Source organism: Capra hircus, chromosome 13, assembly GCF_001704415.2.
Source record: "Capra hircus breed San Clemente chromosome 13, ASM170441v1, whole genome shotgun sequence".
In the NCBI taxonomy this organism is placed as follows: domain Eukaryota; kingdom Metazoa; phylum Chordata; class Mammalia; order Artiodactyla; family Bovidae; genus Capra; species Capra hircus.
The window spans coordinates 72,924,814-72,946,455 of record NC_030820.1 but is presented as its reverse complement, the minus strand read 5'-3'; the positions used below and the strand labels follow the sequence as shown (position 1 = coordinate 72,946,455).

Below are 21,642 nucleotides of genomic sequence, written 5' to 3'. Positions count from 1 at the left end.
CTCAGACAAAATTCAGAATAATCCTCTCAGAGAGCCTAATATTAAGATAGTGGTTAACCAAACAACAAAGACACAATAAAGCAGCACTAATTTCCCTCCGGTCTAATTCTTAAATATAAAATCACAGGCCCAGATGGACTATGAAAGACAGTGCATCTTCATCGGATGACTGAGCATTTCTTTTACTGTTAACAATTTCAAACTCAACTAAAGGAAAAATGGCAAGTGAGGAAATAATTATTAAAGCTGCTTTGGATGGTCACAAAAAACGGTGCCACTAATTGGGGGTCCTCGGAACGGCTCAAATGTCAGCCAAAATGTTGTCTCAAGACCCTGGAGGCCCTCGGGACGGGAGCTGCTGCCAGGGGCATTTAGAGGAGGTGTGAGCTGCACAAGAAAATGCTCAAGCACTTTGCACTTTGAGAGAAACAAAAGAATTGGATGTGTGATCTTTCAAACAGCTTTCCCCAGCAGACATGACCATCTGCTTCCAACTCTACTTACAAACTCATAGTCTCCATCCTGGGGAACTTTCCAATCTGAAGAGTTCTGCAATGGGCCAGGGACACTCTTGCCGAAGCTGTTGATCTGATTTTCCTTTTCTTTTTGTTCAAAGTATTCAAGGAACGACGGTCTGGCAGGCTGCATGGTCTCGTCCCTTCCTGAAAACCAAGACAAATACGAGGTGAAATATACTATCTCAGATTTCAGGCAAGTTTAGTAAATGGATCTGTCTCCAGGTGGGCTACTGTTATGGAATCAGTGGCTTTTTGTTAAATAATCCTTTAATGTTCTAGTGAAAAGTATAGGAAAATGCACCCAAAAAATTCTCATTCATAATACGTTCCATAGGATTTCAGAGGATTCATGGCCCCCTCTGGGTCCCTTTTTCTAAATGGAAAGACTTGGTGATGCAATGAATCTGAGTCAGCTGCAAGTCATAGTTTTCAGATCCCTGATAACAAAGAGTTTCTATAACATTTAGACTGAAAAGAGGAGCACAAGCCAAAATATTTATTAATCATCTACATATATAATATGCACCACAGGCATTAGAGTCAGGACAGGGGATGACACCACAGACTGATTGATTTCCCTTGGCAATCTCATGATCTAATTTGACAAATGAGAAAAACAGGTCTGAAAAAGAAAATCCAAGTATGTCACAATCCGCTTCACAAAATATTATGTAACTTTTAAAACACTGTTTACAAATGGCTTATTATAAAGTTAAGGAGGAAAAATAAAGATACAATATTATATATATAGTACAATCTCAACTCGGTAAAATTATATACAAAAACATGACTAGAAAAAATATGACTAAAATGTTAATAGGATTTATCTCTGATAGCAGGATTATAGGTGATTTTACTGAATTCTTTTAAATATTTTTTCCTTGATCCAAAGTTTTTTTTAATTTATTTTTAATTGGACGATAATTGCTTTACAGTGCTGTGTTGGTTTCTGCCATGTAACAGTGACTCAGACCTAAGTGTACATATACCCCGCCCTCTTGAACCCCATCCCTCCTCGAGGTTGTCACAGGGCGCTGGGTCGAGCCCCTCGTGCTATGCAGCAGCTCCCGCAGCTCTCTGCTTTACACATGGGGATGCAGACGTTTCGCTGCTACTCTCGCAATCGGCCCCATCTTCTCCTCCCCCCGCTGTGTCCACAAACCCGTTATCTACATCTGCACCTCTATCCCTGTGCTGCAAACAGGTTCCTCAGTACCGTTTTTCTAGATTCCATATACATGCGTTAATATATGATATTTGTTTTTCTCTTTCTGACTCACTTCACTCTGTGAAGAAGATCGTATAGGATATTAAATAGATAAAGTTGACTGTAAGAGTTACATGCCCAGGAGATGGCAAGATCTTGTAAGACAGGTGGTTGGGGAAGACTGGTCGAAAGACTTAGGTTAGCAGTCCCACAGCAGGGCGGCTACAGAGTAGAATCAGTGGTTATGTAACAGCAGTTACCATATGAGAGCAGAATACAGCAGTTACTCACTGGAACTAGTAACAACTGCAGAAAGAGCAACTGTACCCGAAATGACTTAAAAACCTACTTAGCTGAAGGTGTACTTATTTCACAGCAATCTAATACTGGGAAGTACAGAAGCTTTTATTTTTTTCTCCAGTACTTTGCATGTGGATTTATATTGCCTTTTCCAACCAGGAAAAGTGACTAGAAGGTTCAGAGCTATAAGAAGTGAACAGGTAGGGGCCCAGAACATAAAGAACAGCACATGTTTCTCTCCAAGCACCCTTGTTCCCTGCAGTCTTATTTCCTGACATCTGGTCAGTCCCAGTTTCAAGCCAGCATCCTGACTGCCTTTCAGATGTTTGTCTTACTTACCATCACCATTGCCAAGTTCAACAGCAGTCAATCCCAGATTTGCCCACCTCTAGATGCTGCCAGTAGCTTACTTCATTGTTGTCCCTTCATTTACTCGGGATTAAACACGATATTTGCTGGGACCAGTCAATAGTTGTGTTCAGTATCTGTTTTGTCTGTTCTAGGCATGATGTTAAGTGGTTTTTACACTTACTTTTTAAGTTAATTTTTTACACACTTTTAAAGTTAAATTTAATATAGTTCTGAAGGAACTGCAACAAAATAAAACTTGTGAAAATGGGGTGTTTTGGATTTTCCAACAAGTTAGGACATGAAGTCCTTTTGATCAGTCCTTTTCTATGGAGATCACCAGAGGAGAAGTTTGGCTCAGAGACGACTCTGTAGCAAGTCTACCCATGATCCTACAAATAAAAATGGGTGTTCTGAGGGCCTCTTTGAACCAAGCAGCTGTGACAGTGCTACAGGCGGCTGACACAGGCAGTGTGCAGTGTATTTTTATACAAAATATCTTGGAACTGCCTTGGTGGTCCAGTGGTTAAGACTCAGTGCTTCCAATGCAGGGGAGATGGGTTTCTTCTCTGGTCAGGGGAACTAAGATTCTGCAGGCCACACAGTGCAGCAAAAAACAAACAGCCAGGAAAAAAAAAACAAAAACAAAAAACCAGACTGGTTCAGACCAGCTGAAGAGAATAGAATAACCAGAACAAGGCAGAAAGCCTAAATATGTATCAAACAACCGGACAGCTGTTTAGGGAAAGACTGTATTTTAACCACATCTCCTATCTTCAACCAGGAAAACTCCAAATGAAAAAGAGCTCTAATTATAAAAATGGAAACCATAAGTACTAGAAGAAAACATGTGTAAATGCGATGTATTTAAAACTTGGAAGCAGAGAGAAGCCTCTACAGCATGGTCTTAGATGAAGCCTTCAGAAGTCAGCCCCAGCTGATCACTAAGGTTTTGAGGTGGTTTGTTACACAGCAAAAACTGACTGATTCAGTATCTGAGACCTGTCTCCATCTCTTTCCATCATACCCCCCATACATCGAACTATACCTACAAGAGGAATTACAGACTTCAGGAACTGAGGTTCAAATGCAACTAACATTGACTGAACGCTTTCTAAGTTTCAGGCCCTTGGCTTGATGCTTCCACAGGATGTTGCCATCCAAGCTTCAGGAACACCATGTAAATAAAGTGGGAGGGAAGATGCCCTTGTCGGCACCTACCAAGTGCGACAGGATGTATCGTTTCCCTTTGTCTTCCCATGTTTTGAGAACCCAGGTCGGAAAGATCCCCTGGAGAAGGAACTGGCAACCCACTCCAGTATTTGTGCGTGGGAAATCCCATGGACAGAAGAGCCTAGCAGGCTAAACCATGCGGTCAGAAGAGTCCGACACAACTTAGGAACCAAACCACCATCACCACCACTATCATTTCCAATTTCTAGCTGAGAAATCTGCCTAAGGTTATACAAGGATAGGATCTGAACCCTGATCATCAGGCTTCAAGACTGCCTCTCATATTGCAAAATGCTCTAAAATCAAAATGAAAATTCTTGACATGTCCGAACTGCCATTAGGCTGAGTGTAGAAAGACTAGGGGAATGGAATTTTCCCAGTAACCTTATCTCTGGACTCTTCTTTCAGCACTCCTGAGTGAGACCATCAGGCATGCTGGACAACAGCCTGACGACATTGAACGGTGTCAGAGAACTGCTCCCCGCTGACTCAAGACAACGCTGTCCCCAGGGCTTCTGCCAGCTGGTGGGCTTTGTGTTTCAGTGTGAGCTGTGGTATTTTTCTCAGGTGTATCCCAGGAAATGAAGACGTTCCACTGAATGATAATACCAGAAACCTGAAGCCACTGGGAGAATGGACTCAATAGAAAAGTCAAACTTGGAAAATAGCCATGTCTTTCTCTGATTCTTTCATCTGATGCGAAGAAAGCCTGAATTCCTACATTATGACTGGCCCATTTCTCTTTGTAAGCAGCACCTGGTAAGCTAAATGGATAATCTGTCAAAGTCCACAAAAGGGCAAATTCATAAGCAACTGTATCTTATATTTAATTTTCTTTGAAAAATGCTGTGTAAAAGCAGAAGGACACAACAATCCAAAAATCATCAGCTGATGAAGGAAATAATAAAATGTGACATCTTTATACAGATACAGTATTATCTGGAGATAAAAAAGAAACAGACACATGGTACAACACAGAGGAACCCTGAAAACAGGATGCTGAATGAAAGGAGCCAGTCACAAAAATCACAGTCTATGATTCTATTCAAATGAAATGTTCAGAATAAGCAAATGTGTAGAGACAAAAAGTAGATTAGCGGTTGCCTAGGGTTATTGGAGCAGTGAGTATTGATGGGTACAGAGTTTCTTTAGAGGGTGACCAAAATGTTCAAAAATTAGATTTTGAACAAAATCAGGTATATCCATACAAATGGAATATTATTCAGCTATGAAAATGAACTATTGATATATGCTACAACATTGACGAACCCTGAACACATAAACTAAGTGAAAGAAGCCAGATACAAAGGCTGCATTTTGCATGATTCCATTTATATAACATTTTCAGAATGCTGCTGCTGCTGCTAAGTCGCTTCAGTCGTGTCTGACTCTGTGCGACCCCATAGACGGCAGCCCACCAGGCTCCCCCGTCCCTGGGATTCTCCAGGCAAGAACACTGGAGTGGGTTGCCATTTCCTTCCCCAACGCATGAAAGTGAAAAGTGAAAGTGACATCACTCAGTCCTGTCCGACTCTTAGCGACCCCACGGACTGCAGCCCACCAGGCTCCTCCGTCCATGGGATATTTCCAGGCAAGAGTACTGGAGTGGGGTGCCATTGCCTTCTCCATTTTCAGAATAGGCAAATCCTTGAGACAGAAAGCATATCAATGGTTGCCTTGGGATGGGGGAAAAGGGTAACAAGAAGTGACTGCTAACAGGATATTGGTTCGGGGGATAACAAAAATGTATGGAATTCAACAGTGGTTATGACTGCACAACCCTGCTAAAACATTCTTAAAACCACAGAACTGTAACCTTAAAATGGTGAATTTTATATGTGAATTATATCTCAATTTAAAAATAATAAATTTAAAAAATTAGACCATGGTGAGTCCATAAAAATTATAAACTCAAAGTGTACAGTTCACTGAACTGTACACTTTAAATGAGTGGATTCTATATCAATAACTCAATTAAAAGAACAGAAGGACCCCTTTTCTCTATTTACTTATATTTCTGGATTTATATGAACTATAACACAATGCCAAGGCAGTCATAGCTGGGAAGAAGCTTGAACAAAGACTGAGGCCCTTCTTTTCCTTTGGAATGGCCATCTATTAGACATTAAACTTCATGCCCTTCCGTTTGAAATGTTCATGTTTAAGACTGTCATTAAGTAAACCATGATGGTTAATCTACTTTTTCCTTAATTTCTATAGTCACTCTTTTCTACCTGGTCTAAACTACAGAACTGGAAAAACTCTACATTTTCTTCTCTGTTTCATGCATGAATATTTACATGAAAACAACTCAAGTAATCTCTCAAATGTTTTCTTCTAGCATGGAATAATATACCTTATCATAGGGTTATTGTTTTGTTTTTTAATCTAACTTCCATTATGTGTGTGGTTTTTGGTTTCAAGACTGGGGCACCTAAGTGCTTTACATGTATTAACCCATCTAATGGCACAAGTTATTATCCAAGTTTTTGTATGTGGCCATATTCCTTTGAACGTTCTTTGAAACCACTAAGAATTGCCAGAATGATAAGTTACAAGGTTCCCTGGAGTCCAACCCAAATAACTCTTCTAGGAACCAGTTTTGGTCATTGCCTCTATGTAAACTGACTTCTGGGCAATGATGCTCTGGTTCTTTAAGTCTAGTATGCTACCATATATCTATTCAAAGAGATCTAAACCCAGATTTCAAGGTGCTACTGACTAAAGCAATAGAGGCGGCATACCCAAAAAGATACAAAAGGTTCACACATGAGAACGATCCATACTGTGGTTATTGCAACAATTTCCTAATTGGTCTCATTGTTCCTGAATTTCTTTTTAAAAAAACCGTTTGCTATATCACTTTTCTGATCAAAATGTCTTTGTACTACCCTATTACCAACAAGATCAAGTTCAAACTTCTTACTCTGGCATTCAAGGTCCTCCAGTATCTAGGCAACACCCACCCACTTCAGCCAAACTGAATGTTTAATATGTAACACACCCCATCCTTTCTGAGTCTGCACCTGCATGGAATATCATCCTCCCATCTCTCTGTATATCTAAGTTCTCACAAATCCTTTAACACTTTTCTGAATTACTTATCCAGTATTTGGCTTAACATTACTACTTGCCTCTGCAAAGGTCCTCCTCAACAAAGTGACGTCACCATAAATACCACTATGAGAAGCACCTAGGGTAAAGCTCCAGATATACAAGGAATTAGAAAGAATGGTAAGAATACAGTAGGCACTCTATACATGTTAGATAACAATAATGACAAATGTCATCATCCCCTTTCAACCTACAAATTCCTGGTTGGCAGCAAACGTCTCATTTGGTTTTTCGTATACTACACAGTATGGGCACATAGTGAAGATCTAATAAATATTTTTTGGTCGGGATTAAATATTCCTTTTTAACAAATACTGGTTCCAAGTTGATCTTTTTTAGAGCATAAACTTTTAAGAGAATCATCTACTTTTTCTTTGGGACCATTTAATTTGATCATAACGCATCTCTGTCTTCTTACTGAACAAGAGTAAGCAGGTCGGAAAGCTTTGAGCACCAGGAAAATAGATTCCCCTAACTGATCAAAACTGATTTATCGGCTTCTTAGACATAAGAGCCAAAGTATATCTTTTGGACTTTTCCCTTTGATCTTCATTACAACTATCCTCTTTTGGAAAATAGATTTTTCTCCCGATGGCTATTCTTGGCTCTCCTTTACCAACTTAACTCTAGAGGAGCAGCACCTTATCTTCCCCAAAATACAGGCCTTGAGCCCTTCAGCCACGTCACACTGAGATCCAGTACTTTCATATCCTAATATGTGGTCTGGCATGAGGGGTTTGAACGAATTTTCAGGCACCACGTGTCTGTGCTTTTTGGCTCATCCCACAAGAATCAAGAAGGTTTCCAAAGATAAAAGTGAGCCCGACATCTGGACATAATTAGAAAAACTGCACAAACAATTAGGATTTAGTCTCCGCTTTGGCAGGATGACCTTGAATTACTTGTGCAAAAATTATTTGTGAGAATAGTCTAAAGACCAAGATTTCTGCTCTTCTGTTGTGAATCCCACCCTAGAGGGAGCTTCTAATAAATGCTCAGTGAACGCCAGAGATTATCTTTCAGGGATGGAAAAAAAAATCAAGTGGGTAATAAATCCCACAATATTAAGATAACCTTTTGAAACTTCAAAAAGGAAGGTTCACAAGGATCCAAAATCTAGCCTCCAAAATCTAGCCTCTAAAATCTACGGTCTTATATTTTGAGGTACTACTTAACAGATTCTCAAAACATCTGTTACCTTGTTGCCAAGGAATTAGAATTAATCTCTCCTTCTCTCCCCGCTCCACATTTTAAAAACATTACTGAAACTGACAGGTGACCTTCCTTTAGATCAGTCAGCTTCAAGCCAGTGCCACAGAAGTGGCACTTATAAAATACCATTAATACCAAGAGTAAAAACAAACAAAAAAAAACACGACTAGCAAGAGAAAAGGAATTACAATGCAGAAACGTAGCTCTGGTTGAAGGAATTTTTGAAGGTCCAACCAAAGAAACACACCATCATATACTAAAAAAAACCCAAAAACCCACTGTCATATACTATCAAATACTACACTACTTACTCTTTTTAAGCTTTTCTAGGCTAAGCATTTTAAATATGTATTTCTTACCATCTTAATCTGACAAAATAGGAACTTTCATGCTCCACTTTTTCAGACTAAGAAACTAAGGCTCCAAAAAGGAAGTAACTTGCCAAAGCTTGACAAAGTTTGTAAGATTCTGAGCAAAGTTTCAAACCAAAGACTCTGACTACAAAAATTAATGTTCCCTCTACTACTCCTTTCTCTTTCTCCTACCCTTACTGAGAGATACGTTTCTAACCAAACTACAGGTTTTGGCTTTTAGCTTTGGTACATACAAGCACACTAATGCTATCTGAAACTCTCATATGATGCTGTGCGTGACAAAGATTTATGGACTGTATTTTTGAGAATACAAATATTCTCTGATGATAGTTTTAAACAATCTGAAGGGATCTGAAATCAGACAGTAAGGTCACTGTAGTAAAGAAGCTTTAAAAGAAATTCTGCAGTACTTTATGTCCTATTTACCATCCTTGCAAATATTAAAATCTGAGTCAGAGAAAATGAGATAGAGAACTCACAAGGGAGGCAATGTTATAACAGTCCTCTTTAAAAAAACTGCAGGTGGAAAGAAAATAGGCTGTGAGTCAAGAATTCCATCTTATGTAGCTCTGAAATTAGCATCTGACGGATGGTGCTGAAATAAAATCATTTCAACAAGATTCTGAAAATTTTTGGTTTTAACATGAGGAAACTCAACAACAATAGGTGCCTTCATGAGACCTAGGACTTTCTGGGAAACTATGAATACATAAAATTTTTATCACATAATACTATCACAGCAGTTTACGCAAAACATAGTTCTGAGCTGCTCTAAGTTAATAATGCCATGATGCTTTAGAATTCCATTTCGGGACTTCCTGGTGGTCCAATGGTTAAGATTTCGCCTTCCAATGCAGGGCCTATGGGTTCAGTTCCTGGTCAGGGAGCTTAGTAAGGTCCCACATGCCTCACAAACAAAAAGCCATAATGTACAACAGAAGCAATAGTGTAACAAATTCAATAAAAACTTTAAAAATGACCCATAGCAAAAATATCTTTAAAAAATAAAATTCCATTTCAAAGAGATTAAAGAGCCTCTTAATAAGGGTGAAAGAGGAGAGTGAAAAATCTGGCTTAAAACTCAACATTCAAAAAACTAAGATCATGGCATCCGGTCCTGTCACTTCATGGCAAATAGATGGGGAAAAAGTGGAAACAGTGGCTGACTTTATTTTCTTGTGGTCTGAAATCACTGCAGACGATGACTGCAGCCCTGAAATTAAAAGATGCTTGTTCCTTAGAAGAAAAGTTATGTCAAACCTAGACAGCGTATTAAAAAGCAGATATATCACTTTCCCAACAAAAGTCCTTATAATTAAAATTATGGTTTTTCCATGTACAGATGTGAAAGTTGGACCATAAATAAAGCTGAGCGCTGAAGAATTGATGCTTTCGAACTGTGGTGCAAGAGAAGACTCTTGAGAGTCCCTTGGACAGCAAAGAGATCAAACCAGTCAATCCTAAAAGAAATCAACCCTGAATGTTCATTAGACGGACTGATGCTGAAGCTGAAGCACCAATACTTTGGCTACCTGATGAGAAGAGCTGACTCACTGGAATGAGTGAGTGACCTGATGACCCTGATGCTGGGAAAGAATGAGGGCAGGAGGAGAAGGGGGCGACAGAGGATGAGATTCTTGGATGGCATCACTGATTCAATGGACATGAGTTTGAGCAAACTCCAGGAGATGGTAATGGACAGGGAAGCCTGGCGTGCTGCAGTTCACGGGGTCTCAAAGAGTTGGACACAACTTAGAGATTGAACAACAAAAACAACAAGAGATTAGAACGCAATTAGAAATTTAAGTTTCAAATAGAAATCATCCAGTCCCTCCCTTTAGTTCACTGAGTCTAGTTCAAAAGGCTTGCGTCAGTGGAAATAATCTTTTAATTCAGTTGTCCAAGTTCTGCCTAATCAGTGGCCTAATCAGCCCAGAGATAAGGAGAGGAACAAGCCACCATGTATCTCTTGGGAATGTAGTGAGGACAAGAAAACCATTTATAGCCAATGAGTCTTGGAAGGGAGAACCACTGCGTGTCAAATCTTTAGCACATGAGGTGCATAATTTAAGGGGTCATCCTTTGGCCTGTCATTTCATCCGGGACAAAAGCATTAACTGCTAAACTACAAATTTATGCCAATCAGGCTCAAGTTGCTCCAAGATTTTTTTGTTATCTCTGCCTCTGAAAAAAAAACTTCTTTTGTTATTTTCAAAGATACTTTGAAGTATTATTAAAGTATAATAACAGTTTATGTGACAAAATACTTTTAATATGTTTTAAAAGCTTGGATTCTTTCTATACTTCTTGTACAGAAGTAGAATTCTCATTTGAGCTCCTAATTATAATATCCTATTTGATCATGATGAAGTAAAACAGAAGAAATTCTCTTCCTTTTAGAAAAGATGCTTGCTTGAGGATGAAATGGTGGAGCAGTTTTCTTGCATATTCAGTGCAGTTCAGTCGCTCAGTCATGTCCGACTCTTTGCGACCCCATGAACTGCAGCACGCCAGGCCTCTCTGTCCATCACCAACTCCCGGAGTTCACTCAAACTCACATCCATCGAGTCGGTGATGCCATCCAGCCATCTAATCCTCTATCGTCCCCTTCTCCTCCTGCCCCCAATCCCTCCCAGCATCAGTCTTTTCCAATGAGTCAACTCTTCGCATGGCCAAAGTACTGGAGTTTCAGCTTTAGCATCAGTCCTTCCAAAGCACCCAGGACTGATCTCCTTTAGAATGGACTGGCTGGATCTCCTTGCAGTCCAAGGGACTCTCAAGAGTCTTCTCCAACACCACAGTTCAAAAGCATCAATTCTTTGGCACTCAGCTTTCTTCACAATCCAACTCTCACATCCATACATGACCACTGGAAAAACCATAGCCTTGATTAGACGGACCTTTGTTTCCACTGTTTCCCCATCTATTTGCCATGAAGTGATGGGACCAGGTGTCATGATCTTCGTTTTCTGAATGCTGAGCTTTAAGCCAACTTTTTCACTTTCCTCTTTCACTTTCATCAAGAGGCTTTTTAGTTCCTCTTCACTTTCTGCCATAAGGGTGGTGTCATGTACACATAGAAAAAAAACTCACATATAACAAAATTTCATTATCTTCATATTACTACTAATGATCTTCAGTGCCCAATATATTACTTTGAATGACATACATTAATAATTAATATAACTGAATCACTTTGCTCTACTGTATACTTGAAACTAACATGACACTGTAAAACACCCATACGTCAATTTAAAAAATGGACACTAAATTTTTTCAATAAGAGGACTGCTAATTTTTTTTAATTAACATTTTTATAAACCTGTGGGATATGCTTGATTTTCTGAAGCACATATTTCTATCAATATTAAAGACAGATGTAATACCTGAATCAGTAGAAACCAACACCCTCTAGATATTATTTTATTAGGAAACTCTTAAGTGAACCACTTTCAAACTTATATCTCAAATTAAGCCTCCTGAGATTCATTTCTAAAAACTGAAAATCATGAGTTAATAATCATGTAATGTTTTATGCTGATGTACCAGATGTACAAAACCTTCAAGGTTACAAAGACTATCCAGATAACCTTCACTCAGACTCCTCAAATGTTAAGGAGGAGTACATCTCCTCCTTAAAGCACCACAAACTGGGAAAAAATATTTACAATGTCCCACATATGAAACCTGCGGGATGCAGAGAAAACTGAACTTCGAGAAAAAATTATGTTAGCTGCATACATTAGTAAGCAGGAAAACTGAATAGCTGTGTTCAACCAAAAAAATGAACAATAAAATTTATCCCCAATTTTGATTAAATGCACATCTTACTACATCTGCGTTATCATCCTTTAATCAACCTAGCTGGCTAGCTACAGAATCTTATCACAGTTGTGAGTCTTGATAATCCAAAACACCAACATCACAAAAGTCTTAGGTTTGAAGATCCGAGAAATAGGTGTCAAAAGGTAAGAAATGCAGGCTTTTCACAATTTTAACAAGATGGCCTATATCCCAGATGCAGTGAGGAGAGAAGCCAAAGGCTTGCAATCTAGGGTGACTTTAGACAAGATGCTGAACTTTCAACTTGAACTTCCTCATTATGCTTGGCAGGAAGTTCATAACTGATAAACGTGTATCTCAGGGAAGTTATGAAAGTCAAATATAAAAGGAACAATTCTCAGGAAGAGTTAACAATTCTAAATCTATATACATCGGGCAATGCAACCTCAAAATACAAAATACCTCTCCCCAAAAATAAAAATCTCAAAATTAACAAAAATAAATAGACAAATCACAACCACAGAGTAACAATTTTAACATATCTCCCTCAGAAACCAAAAGATCAAATATCAAGAATTAGTTGTGAATAGCTATATTTGAAGATAATTAACAAGCCAAATCCACCAGATACATATAGATTCCTACAAGCAGTTTGAAAATACACATTCTTTCTAAGGCACCCAAACAACATTTAACAAAAATTACCGACATATTAGGTCAAATATATTCATTAGCCATAATTCTCTGAAACTGAAAATTAAAAATAAGTAGTTTAAAAAATTCATACAATTTGGTTTTTAAAAAGCACTTCTGAATAATTCAAGAGTTAAGAAAGAAATATGTAATAAGCACAAAGCACCACAAACTGGGAAAAAATATTTACAGTGTCCCACATATGAAACCTGTGGGATACAGAGAAAACTGAACTTCGAGAAAAAACTGTTAGCTGAATACATTAGTAAGCAAGAAAACCGAATAGCTGTGTTCAACCAAAAAAACGAATGATAAAATTTATTCCCAATTTTGATTAAAAAAGAAATCTCTTAAACTAGAAATAGACAAAATCTTCTTTAACTTGATCCACTACAATGACTTAGTGGAAATAATTGGAAGAAATTTCTTTAAGATAAGGAATCAGACAAGAATGCCTACTACCACCTCTATTTTTAGAGGTCTTACTAAGACAGAAAAATATATTAAGTATAAAGACCAAAAGGAAAAACTAAGAATGCAATTAGATTGTCTTCATTAAAAAAAACCTATTAGAACAAATAAAATAATCTATAAAAATTAATTTAACAAAAAAATCTAAAATATCTTTATGGATACAATTATAAAGTTATCTAAGAATAAAAGATAAAAGCCAAACAGATGAGAAGATATACTATGTTCACGAACAGGAAGAATTAACATCATAAAGATAGCCATTCTGCCTAATTAATCTGTGTATTCAATGCAATTCAGTCAAAATCCCAGAGGCATTGTACAAAATTCCACAGACTGATTCTACAATTTGCATGGAAGAATAATATAAATTTCAAGAGTAACCTGTAATTGAAAAGAAAAACAAGTAGAAGGAGAATTTATTTTTCATAGATAGGCAAGAAAGAGAAGATAACAGGACCAAAGATCTGAATGGAGGGAAAAGAAAATCTTTCACATGGAAGAAATAAAACTAGATGACTATAGCTCATATTGCAAATTTTTAAAAACATTTGCTTTATTAAAGTCCTAAATGTGGAGGGTAAAACTTTATAACCTTTAGAAAAAAAAAAAAAGGAGACAGTTTTTAAGACATTTGAGTAGCAAAGAATTTCTTTTAGTTGAAACATTGTTGGCACATGACATTATTTTAGTTTCAGAAATATTACATAATGATTTGACACTTGCATACATTATGAAATGATCACCATGCATTGCCTCGTAAACATCTTGATTACCAGGGAAGAGTGATAAATTAGGAGTCTGGGATTAACATATATACACTACTACATATAAAATAGATAATCAACAAGGACCTACTATATATAGCACAGGGAATCTTACTCAATATTCTGTAGTAACCTACAGGAAAAGAATCTGAAAAAGAATGGATGTATGTGTAACTGAATCACTTTGCCATACACCTGAAACTAACACAACATTGAAATCAACTATACACCAAATATAATTAATTTTTTAAAAATACATTATTAAGAATTTCTTACAGAAGGCACAAAAAACGTATGGTATAAGAAAATTCTGACAAATGTGACTTCATGAAAACAAAAGTTGCTTTCTAAAAAAAGAGCCTGAAAAATTAAAAGCACTCAAGTCACTAGCTGGGAAAAAATATTTACAGTGCATATAACTGATGAAAAATTAGTATCCAACACACAAAGAACCACTGTAAACCAGTAACAAAAAAAGAAAGAAAGAAAAAAAAAGGACATCATCTACTCTCAAAGAAAGTATTAGATTTGTGAAGTCAATATAGAAATAAATTAGAAGAAAACTAAAGTGGCTACACAAGAAAAGCTATAAACTGTCATTGTTAATGTTTATTATGATACATAATATAACTTTTCCCAAGTCAGTTTCTGCAGAAGAATTTTAAGGTTTTTTTTTTTTGGAATTTTAAGTTTTTAAAATATATATATACATATTCAGTTACTTTGTTAGGGTCACTTTGGCAGACGATAGTTTCAAAACTATATGCATGGTACCACGCTGCAGAAAGAACACCTCAGTTCTGGTTAAGGTCTACCAAGAAATCTGGGAAGAGAGAGGAAAAGTTTAAACTATTTTGAGATGTTCTGACCGACTTTCCTCTTGAACTTTGCCAAGCATGAGGTATTCAAACTCCTACCTAAATAAAAGAAAGACATTGCCCTAGTGTTGCTGTAGTTACTTAAAATAGATGTTAAAATAAATAAATCACAGTCTTGATCTAGAAAGAAGCCTTCCATAGAAAGGGGATTTGTGGACACAAGTGAGAATACCATTTAAACTCATAACCTATGACAGAGCTCCCTCTACTGGTGCAGAGAAAGTATGAGGACCGGGACACTGACACAGAACCCTCTCAAGTCATCTCAGGAATGTGAACTTCAAATCATGGGGGCAAAAGTTCTTCTCCAGTCATTATGCAAAAAAAAAGACCCCACTGACACAGACACAGAAGCAGCCTACCCAAATCCCCAAACTGGTATTTTATCCAGACAGGGGTTTTCCAAGTAGGGTGGGCCATGATTTACCTTTGTGGTTGTGAAAAGGTTGTTCTTGGGGTCTCTCATAAAGCAATCATATCATACCCTGCTTCAACCCTCCCTCCAACAGCAATCTGATTCTTTATGGTGGTCAGACATACACAACCAAGACATAATCCCTCAGATGTTAACAGAATCATCAGAGGCGGGTCCCCTTAGAAAACCTTGTGTTCTCTGCCTCTGGAAATCCTGGGGAAACACGTAGAGAGGTGAGTTACTCAAGCTGCCAGCATGGATCGTGGCAAGCTGAGACCTCCCATCAGACGCCCTGGTCCTGTCCCTCCACAACTTAATGAAGGGGCTCTGCTGAGGGCCAGGGTCACATAATGGTTAAGAGTGTGAGCCTGGAAATCAGATGCATCTGGCCTCAAGCCTTGGCTCTTCTGTTGCTCACTATGTAATCACGAGCAAGTTACTTAATCGCTTTGCAATTCAGTTTCTGCTGCTCTGAAAGGGGTGGAGGTGGCTATGAAAAACCACACAGCATGACTGCAATGATTAAAATATATGAGATGCTTACAAAGGATTAAGCACCACACCTGGTAGATATTAAGTGCCTAATCATTAATGACTATTATTACATCTATCCTCTTGGGTACAATTAATACATATATAAAAAGAACTGTTTCTTTAAAAAAAAAAAAGGTATCTCTGGAATTTCCTCAAAGCCAACACCAGTCTTAACATGAATTTTGATAGGTTTATATTATGGATCTAATGCACAGTATGGTTTCCCTGGTGGCTCAGGGGTAAAGAAACTGCCTGCGATTCAGGAGACACGGCAGGGGCCTCGGGTCTGGGTGGGGAAGATTCTCTGGAGAAGGAAATGGCAAACCACTCTAGTGTTCTTATCTGGAAAACTCCATGGACAGAGGAACCTGGCGGGCTACAGTCCAGGGAGTCACCAAGAGTAGGACACAACTGAGTGTGTGCATATGTGCGTGTACACACATACACAATATACATTAACACAAGAATTCCAAAACAAACCAAAGTCCAGGAGAATGAAAACAGCATAGACTTTGGGACTAAGATTAAGAACCTTTATAGTTTTAGTTGCTCAGTTGTGTCCAGCTCTTTGTGACCCCATGGATTGTAGCCCGCCAGGCTCCTCTGTCCATGGGATTCTCCAGGCAAGAATATTGGAGTGGGTTGCCGTTCTCTTATCCAGAGGATCTTCCTGACCCAGGGATTGAACCTGGGTCTCCTGCATTGCAGGCAGATTCTTAACCATCTGAGCTACAGGGAAGTCCCATAGACTTGGGAGTTCTTTCAATTTCCAACTCCAGTATTTACTAGTCATATGACTATAAACAAATATTAGCTACTGAAAAAAACACAATGTCTGGGTCAGACAGTTGATTAGACATGACTCCAAAAAGAACTTCAGAATTAGAAGATAAATCCAGAGAAAACACTCAAAAAGTGGCACACAGAGATTTAAAAGATAGAAACTATAAAAGGGAAATAGCTGGCTGTCCAGGGAAGAAACAAAGGATACTGATAATTGCTATTAATCCTTGTGGAATGTATACTGGTACAAACCTTCTGGAGGACAATATGGCAAACGTGCACATTATGTTGTTTAAATAATTATTCAAACAAAAACTGTTCCTAGGAAACATTAAAAGGAAGGCAAAATTTATATGTAGGATGTTTGTTCCCTGCAGAGTTATTTATAATAGTGAAAAACTAGACACAGAAAAAATGCCCAGCAATGGGGAAACGACAAAAAAACAGTTAAGTGTGATAAATATAAAAAGGACTATGCAAACAACATGGAAAATGTATATGCTTTTCCAGCAGAAAATAATCAGAAAGTAGAACATCTAGGCAAATTATTATCATATACGAACTATACAGGCATATGGTCAAGAACAGGAGTTATCTGCTGGAATGAGAGGACTTAGGAGTGAACCAATTTCTTTTGTGAGAGGGCATCGATACTGTTAGAATACTGCTGACATAAATAATTTTTAATATAGTAAATGAGAATAGAGGCAACTGAAATATCAAACCTTTTCTAAGGTAGTAAGTGAAAGCCTATTTATTATCACAAAATTTAAACTTGCAGAAACTTCAGTTCTGTATTAGTCATGAGTTCTATAATTTTTATAAACATGTGGACAAGTAGAACTATCAGGGACAAGGGAAAATATACGATTGATAACTCCGCTTTTATTGAACAGGGGCACTGAGGCCCATACAAGGAAAAAGAATTGATCAACATAACACAGACAGTATCTGAGTCAGCCTTGGTTGGTCTCCTTTAAATGTTTAAAAATCAATTCTGAAGGAGCAGTCGAATGTCTGAGATTTGCTTTAAATTAATTCAGCTTGCTATTTTTTTGGCATAAGGCAGAAATATGATGGGCAGTGAGTCATTTTTGAAACTGGCTGTATGTCCATAGAGGTTATGACATTATTCTGAAAATTAAAATTAAAAATATTTTAATTTTCCACAGTGAAAAGTTTCAACAACTCCTAAAGTAATGAGTAAAGATCTCAAAAGAAGTGGCAAATCTAACTTGTGACTCAAAAATTGAACTATACAACCTGAAACAGATTGTGAACAAAGTTTATTTAATGTCACTTAGCTGTGACTATTGAGGCTTTTAAGTGGGTTTTTCCCTCATGGCTATAATAAAAGATGCATGTTTCTCATTAGACATGATAACACTGTCCAAGTTCAAAAACTGAACAAACAACCCACTGAATTAATGAGCACTTAAAATATGACAATTACATTTGGAACAAAATGAATTCTTTAAATTAAAAAAAGGCAGATTTTCCATAACACGTGCACACACAACACACATTAATGGGTCAGCCAACTTATATTACATAGGGATTATAATCATCTTCATAATTAAAGCCCTTAAAACAAGGAGACGATATAGCATTTAGAGTCAATGAAAAGAACCAGGAGTCAGCAGCTCATTACTGCAAAACAAACAAACCTAACAAATTACATAGGCTAGCTACTTAAAAGAGCAAAAGAAAAACTAAATTTAGTACATAGCATTCACTTGACAATTTATGGAACACCAAATCTTTCATCCAGGGGATGAAATATACCCTAAGAACACTTTTGTAGTAAGAATTGAGACTAGCAGGGAGTGAAAATGTTTTTATAAACTCTTTGTGAAGTTGCTTAATCGTGTTCGACTCTTTGCAACCCCACGGACTGTAGCCTACCAGGCTCCTCTGTCCATAGGATTTTCCAGGCAAGGATACTGGAGTAGGTTGCCATTTCCTTCTCCAGGGGATCTTCCCGGCCTAGGGATCGAACCTGGGTCTTCCGTATTGCAGACACTTTACCATCTGAGCCACCAGGGAAGCCCATAAACTCTTTGCAACTATCCATTTTTAAGGCCATAAACAACAGTCCAAGACTAAGAAGAAGGAAAAAAAACAAAGATTCTTAAACCAATGCAGAATTCAAAGTCCTATTAATAATTTACAGGATACACTATGATATCAGCAGTATTTTTGGTGGTATTTTGTTCCTCTGAGAATAACTCTAGAAAATAACTTGGAAAATAAATACAGTTGAAAATACCTATTTATAATCCCTTTACCTACTTTTAATATTTGGTAGATTTTTCTCTAGCCTTTTGATTGGTTTTTTTTTTTCAGTCCTTTTTTTTTCATGTACATATTAACATGTTAATTAATCTTTTTACTTTTATAAAGCTGGAATATTAATTTGCCTAGATCTTCAATTATTTTCTTGGGCCAAATTCCTAGAAATGGAGTTTACTGAGTCAAAGGTTTGCACTTTCTAAGCTCTTGATGCGCACTACATTCCAGAAAAGTCAGAGCAGTTTACACATCCATCGGCAGTGGGACTACCTCACCATCTGTGTAATTCTGACCCAAAGTCACACACATGGTGAGCCCGGGCCCCAAACTAGAAAAAAGAAAACAAGAAAACCTTTCCCTTCAGAAACAAAGGGCTGATTATAAATACACAGACCTGGAAGGTGAAAATTCCAGGGGGCTGCCTGAGAACCAAAGCCCTGGAACAGTCTGTTTCAGCTGCGATAAACCGGCTGCGGTTCCCCTGAACTCACGGCCTTTTGGACTCTGTGGACCGGCCTCCTCTGCGGGCATATCTCTACCCACCCTACTCACTGCCAACCTCCCCGCCTCTTCCCTCCAGGAATTTGTCAGTAATCCCCAGCCTAAATTAAATACTCTTCCACTCTGCTTTGCCAACACCCTCAGATTACCTCTGCTTTAAAGCCCATTTCATACGCTGAAGTATAATTAAATGGTCTGTCTCCCAGACTAGACAACAGCTTCTTTCAGGGCACAGACTGTTTCTTCATTCTCTGCTGTATCCTCAGCATCTAGCGAAGTACCTGGGATACAGCAGCAGGCACTGAAGAGAAGTTTCCTGAATGAATCAGTCAGTCACAAAGCAGCACGGCTAAAGCACTGGTCAGAGAACTGTTTCTGTCTGTAAAGGACCAGACAGCAAACACTTCAGGCTTTGGGGGCCACCTGGTCCCATTCACAACTGCTCAGCTCTGGCTCCGTAGTGCAGAAGCGGTCATGGATAATAAGCAAAGGGATGGACATGGTGGTATTCCAAGAAAACTTAACTGCTGAAGCCAGGTGGCAGGCCGGATTTGGCCTGTGGACCATAGTTTGCCAAATAATCCCTGACTTAGAAGTTTAAAACTCCAAAGTTTTAAAAGATGAAGCACAAAAAACAACAACAACAACAAAAAAAACACAATGATGAAAAGACCATAGATAGTTAATGCTTTAAACCTACACAGAGTTTAGGCTACACTGTATGTTTAGAACTCAACTCAATTATTATTATTACTACTTTGTACTCCCAAATTCCTGTCCTCTGTGACTCGGTCTGTGATGCAGAGAGAAAGGGGAAAAGAAAAGAACTCAAAGGAAAGGGGAGGCCCCCTTCGATGAGAACTGAGTACAGGTATAAGGCCTTAGTCACAGGCTGAAGAAAAAGGACCAGCAGCGTTAGAGGCGTGTTTAAACCACAAGTGACTGATAGGACTCTTCAATTTGTACGCTCCCATCCTTAAGACGCTGACTGAGAATTCATAAACCTGATTTAGACACACAGACTAAGATCATGAAAACAGACTGAAGATCATCCGTATGTAAATAGCTCAGAGCTTCACTACACTTTAAACTACGCATCACAACGATGTATGCTCTACTCTAGAGGTAAAATGTATAACAACATACAAAGAAGGGGGAGAAGCAAAAGAAGAGATACAAATGACCAAGAACTACATGGAAGTATGCTCCAAAGCATTAGTTAATAGGGAAATGTACATTAAAACCACTATGAAATACCACAACACACCAGCTAGATGGTCTACATTGACAAAGAGCACCCATACCAAGTGCTGGACCAGATGTAGAACCACTGGAACTATTAGTTTGGGCCATATGAACAGTCACCTAATCACTTAAATCAACAATGAACACTATAAATTAAAAATAAAATAAACAATCACTTTGGGAGGAAAAAAGAAAAAGCAATGTATGTGCTTGCCTCTGCAGATCAAGGAAAAGAAGAAAAAAAAAAAAAAATGATGACATTCAACTAGAGAATGGCCGTTCAGGTCCGAAAGTCAATCCTCACCGCTGCTGTTTCCCTGCCTCTGACTGCAGAAGCCAGCTTCCTCCCTCCTCGAACCCTCCACGGCTGCCCCAAGGCTCCAACGCTCTCGCTCCTTAGACTGCAGCCACAGAGTGGAGCCTCAAGATTGAGTCCATGTGGACCGCGAGAATCTGCTTTCTCTGGAATGCACCAGGTCTGCCTGTGAAGTTAGTCTGTTTAATCAGAGCCTTACTTTTCATCGTGCCTTCCTCTTCCTCGTCCTCCGTGTTGATCACCATGGTGCCCAGCTGGGACGGCAACGTGTCATCGTGCTCGATCATCGTATTGGCCCCGTCACTCATGCTGCTGGCTACTCGGACGGTGCCCATCTCATCCCCTGCTGCTCGGACCATCGTGCCAGAATCTAGCTCATCCTCCTCCTGGAAAAGGAGGAAATCTCAAATGAGGGCTAATTTGATTAAAAAGATCGAGTTCCCTGCATTACTCATATTCATCTTGCTGCAAATATTTCTGGATTTGGGCCTTACTCATAGAACTAAGAACACTCTTTTAATTCAAGTGTAGTTGGTGTCATGTCTGTGCTCAGTCGTGTCTGACTCTTTGCGACCTTGTGGACTGTAGCCCACCAGGCTCCTCCGTCCATGGGATTCTCCAGGCAAGAATACTGGAGTGGGCTGCCATTTCCTTCTCC

General features: G+C 38.5%; 1 protein-coding gene across 1 annotated transcript in view; it reads right to left on the bottom strand.

Moving 5' to 3' along the window:
• STK4 (serine/threonine kinase 4) overlaps window positions 1-21,642 on the bottom strand; it is a 96,088-nt gene that overhangs the window by 46,640 nt on the left and 27,806 nt on the right. Inside the window, exons 9-10 of the mRNA XM_013968939.2 lie at window positions 21,184-21,370; window positions 505-662 (exon numbers count right to left, since the gene is read on the bottom strand). Of these exons, the coding sequence (XP_013824393.2) occupies window positions 505-662; window positions 21,184-21,370 (345 nt within the window). The remainder of the gene's footprint in view (window positions 1-504; window positions 663-21,183; window positions 21,371-21,642) is intronic.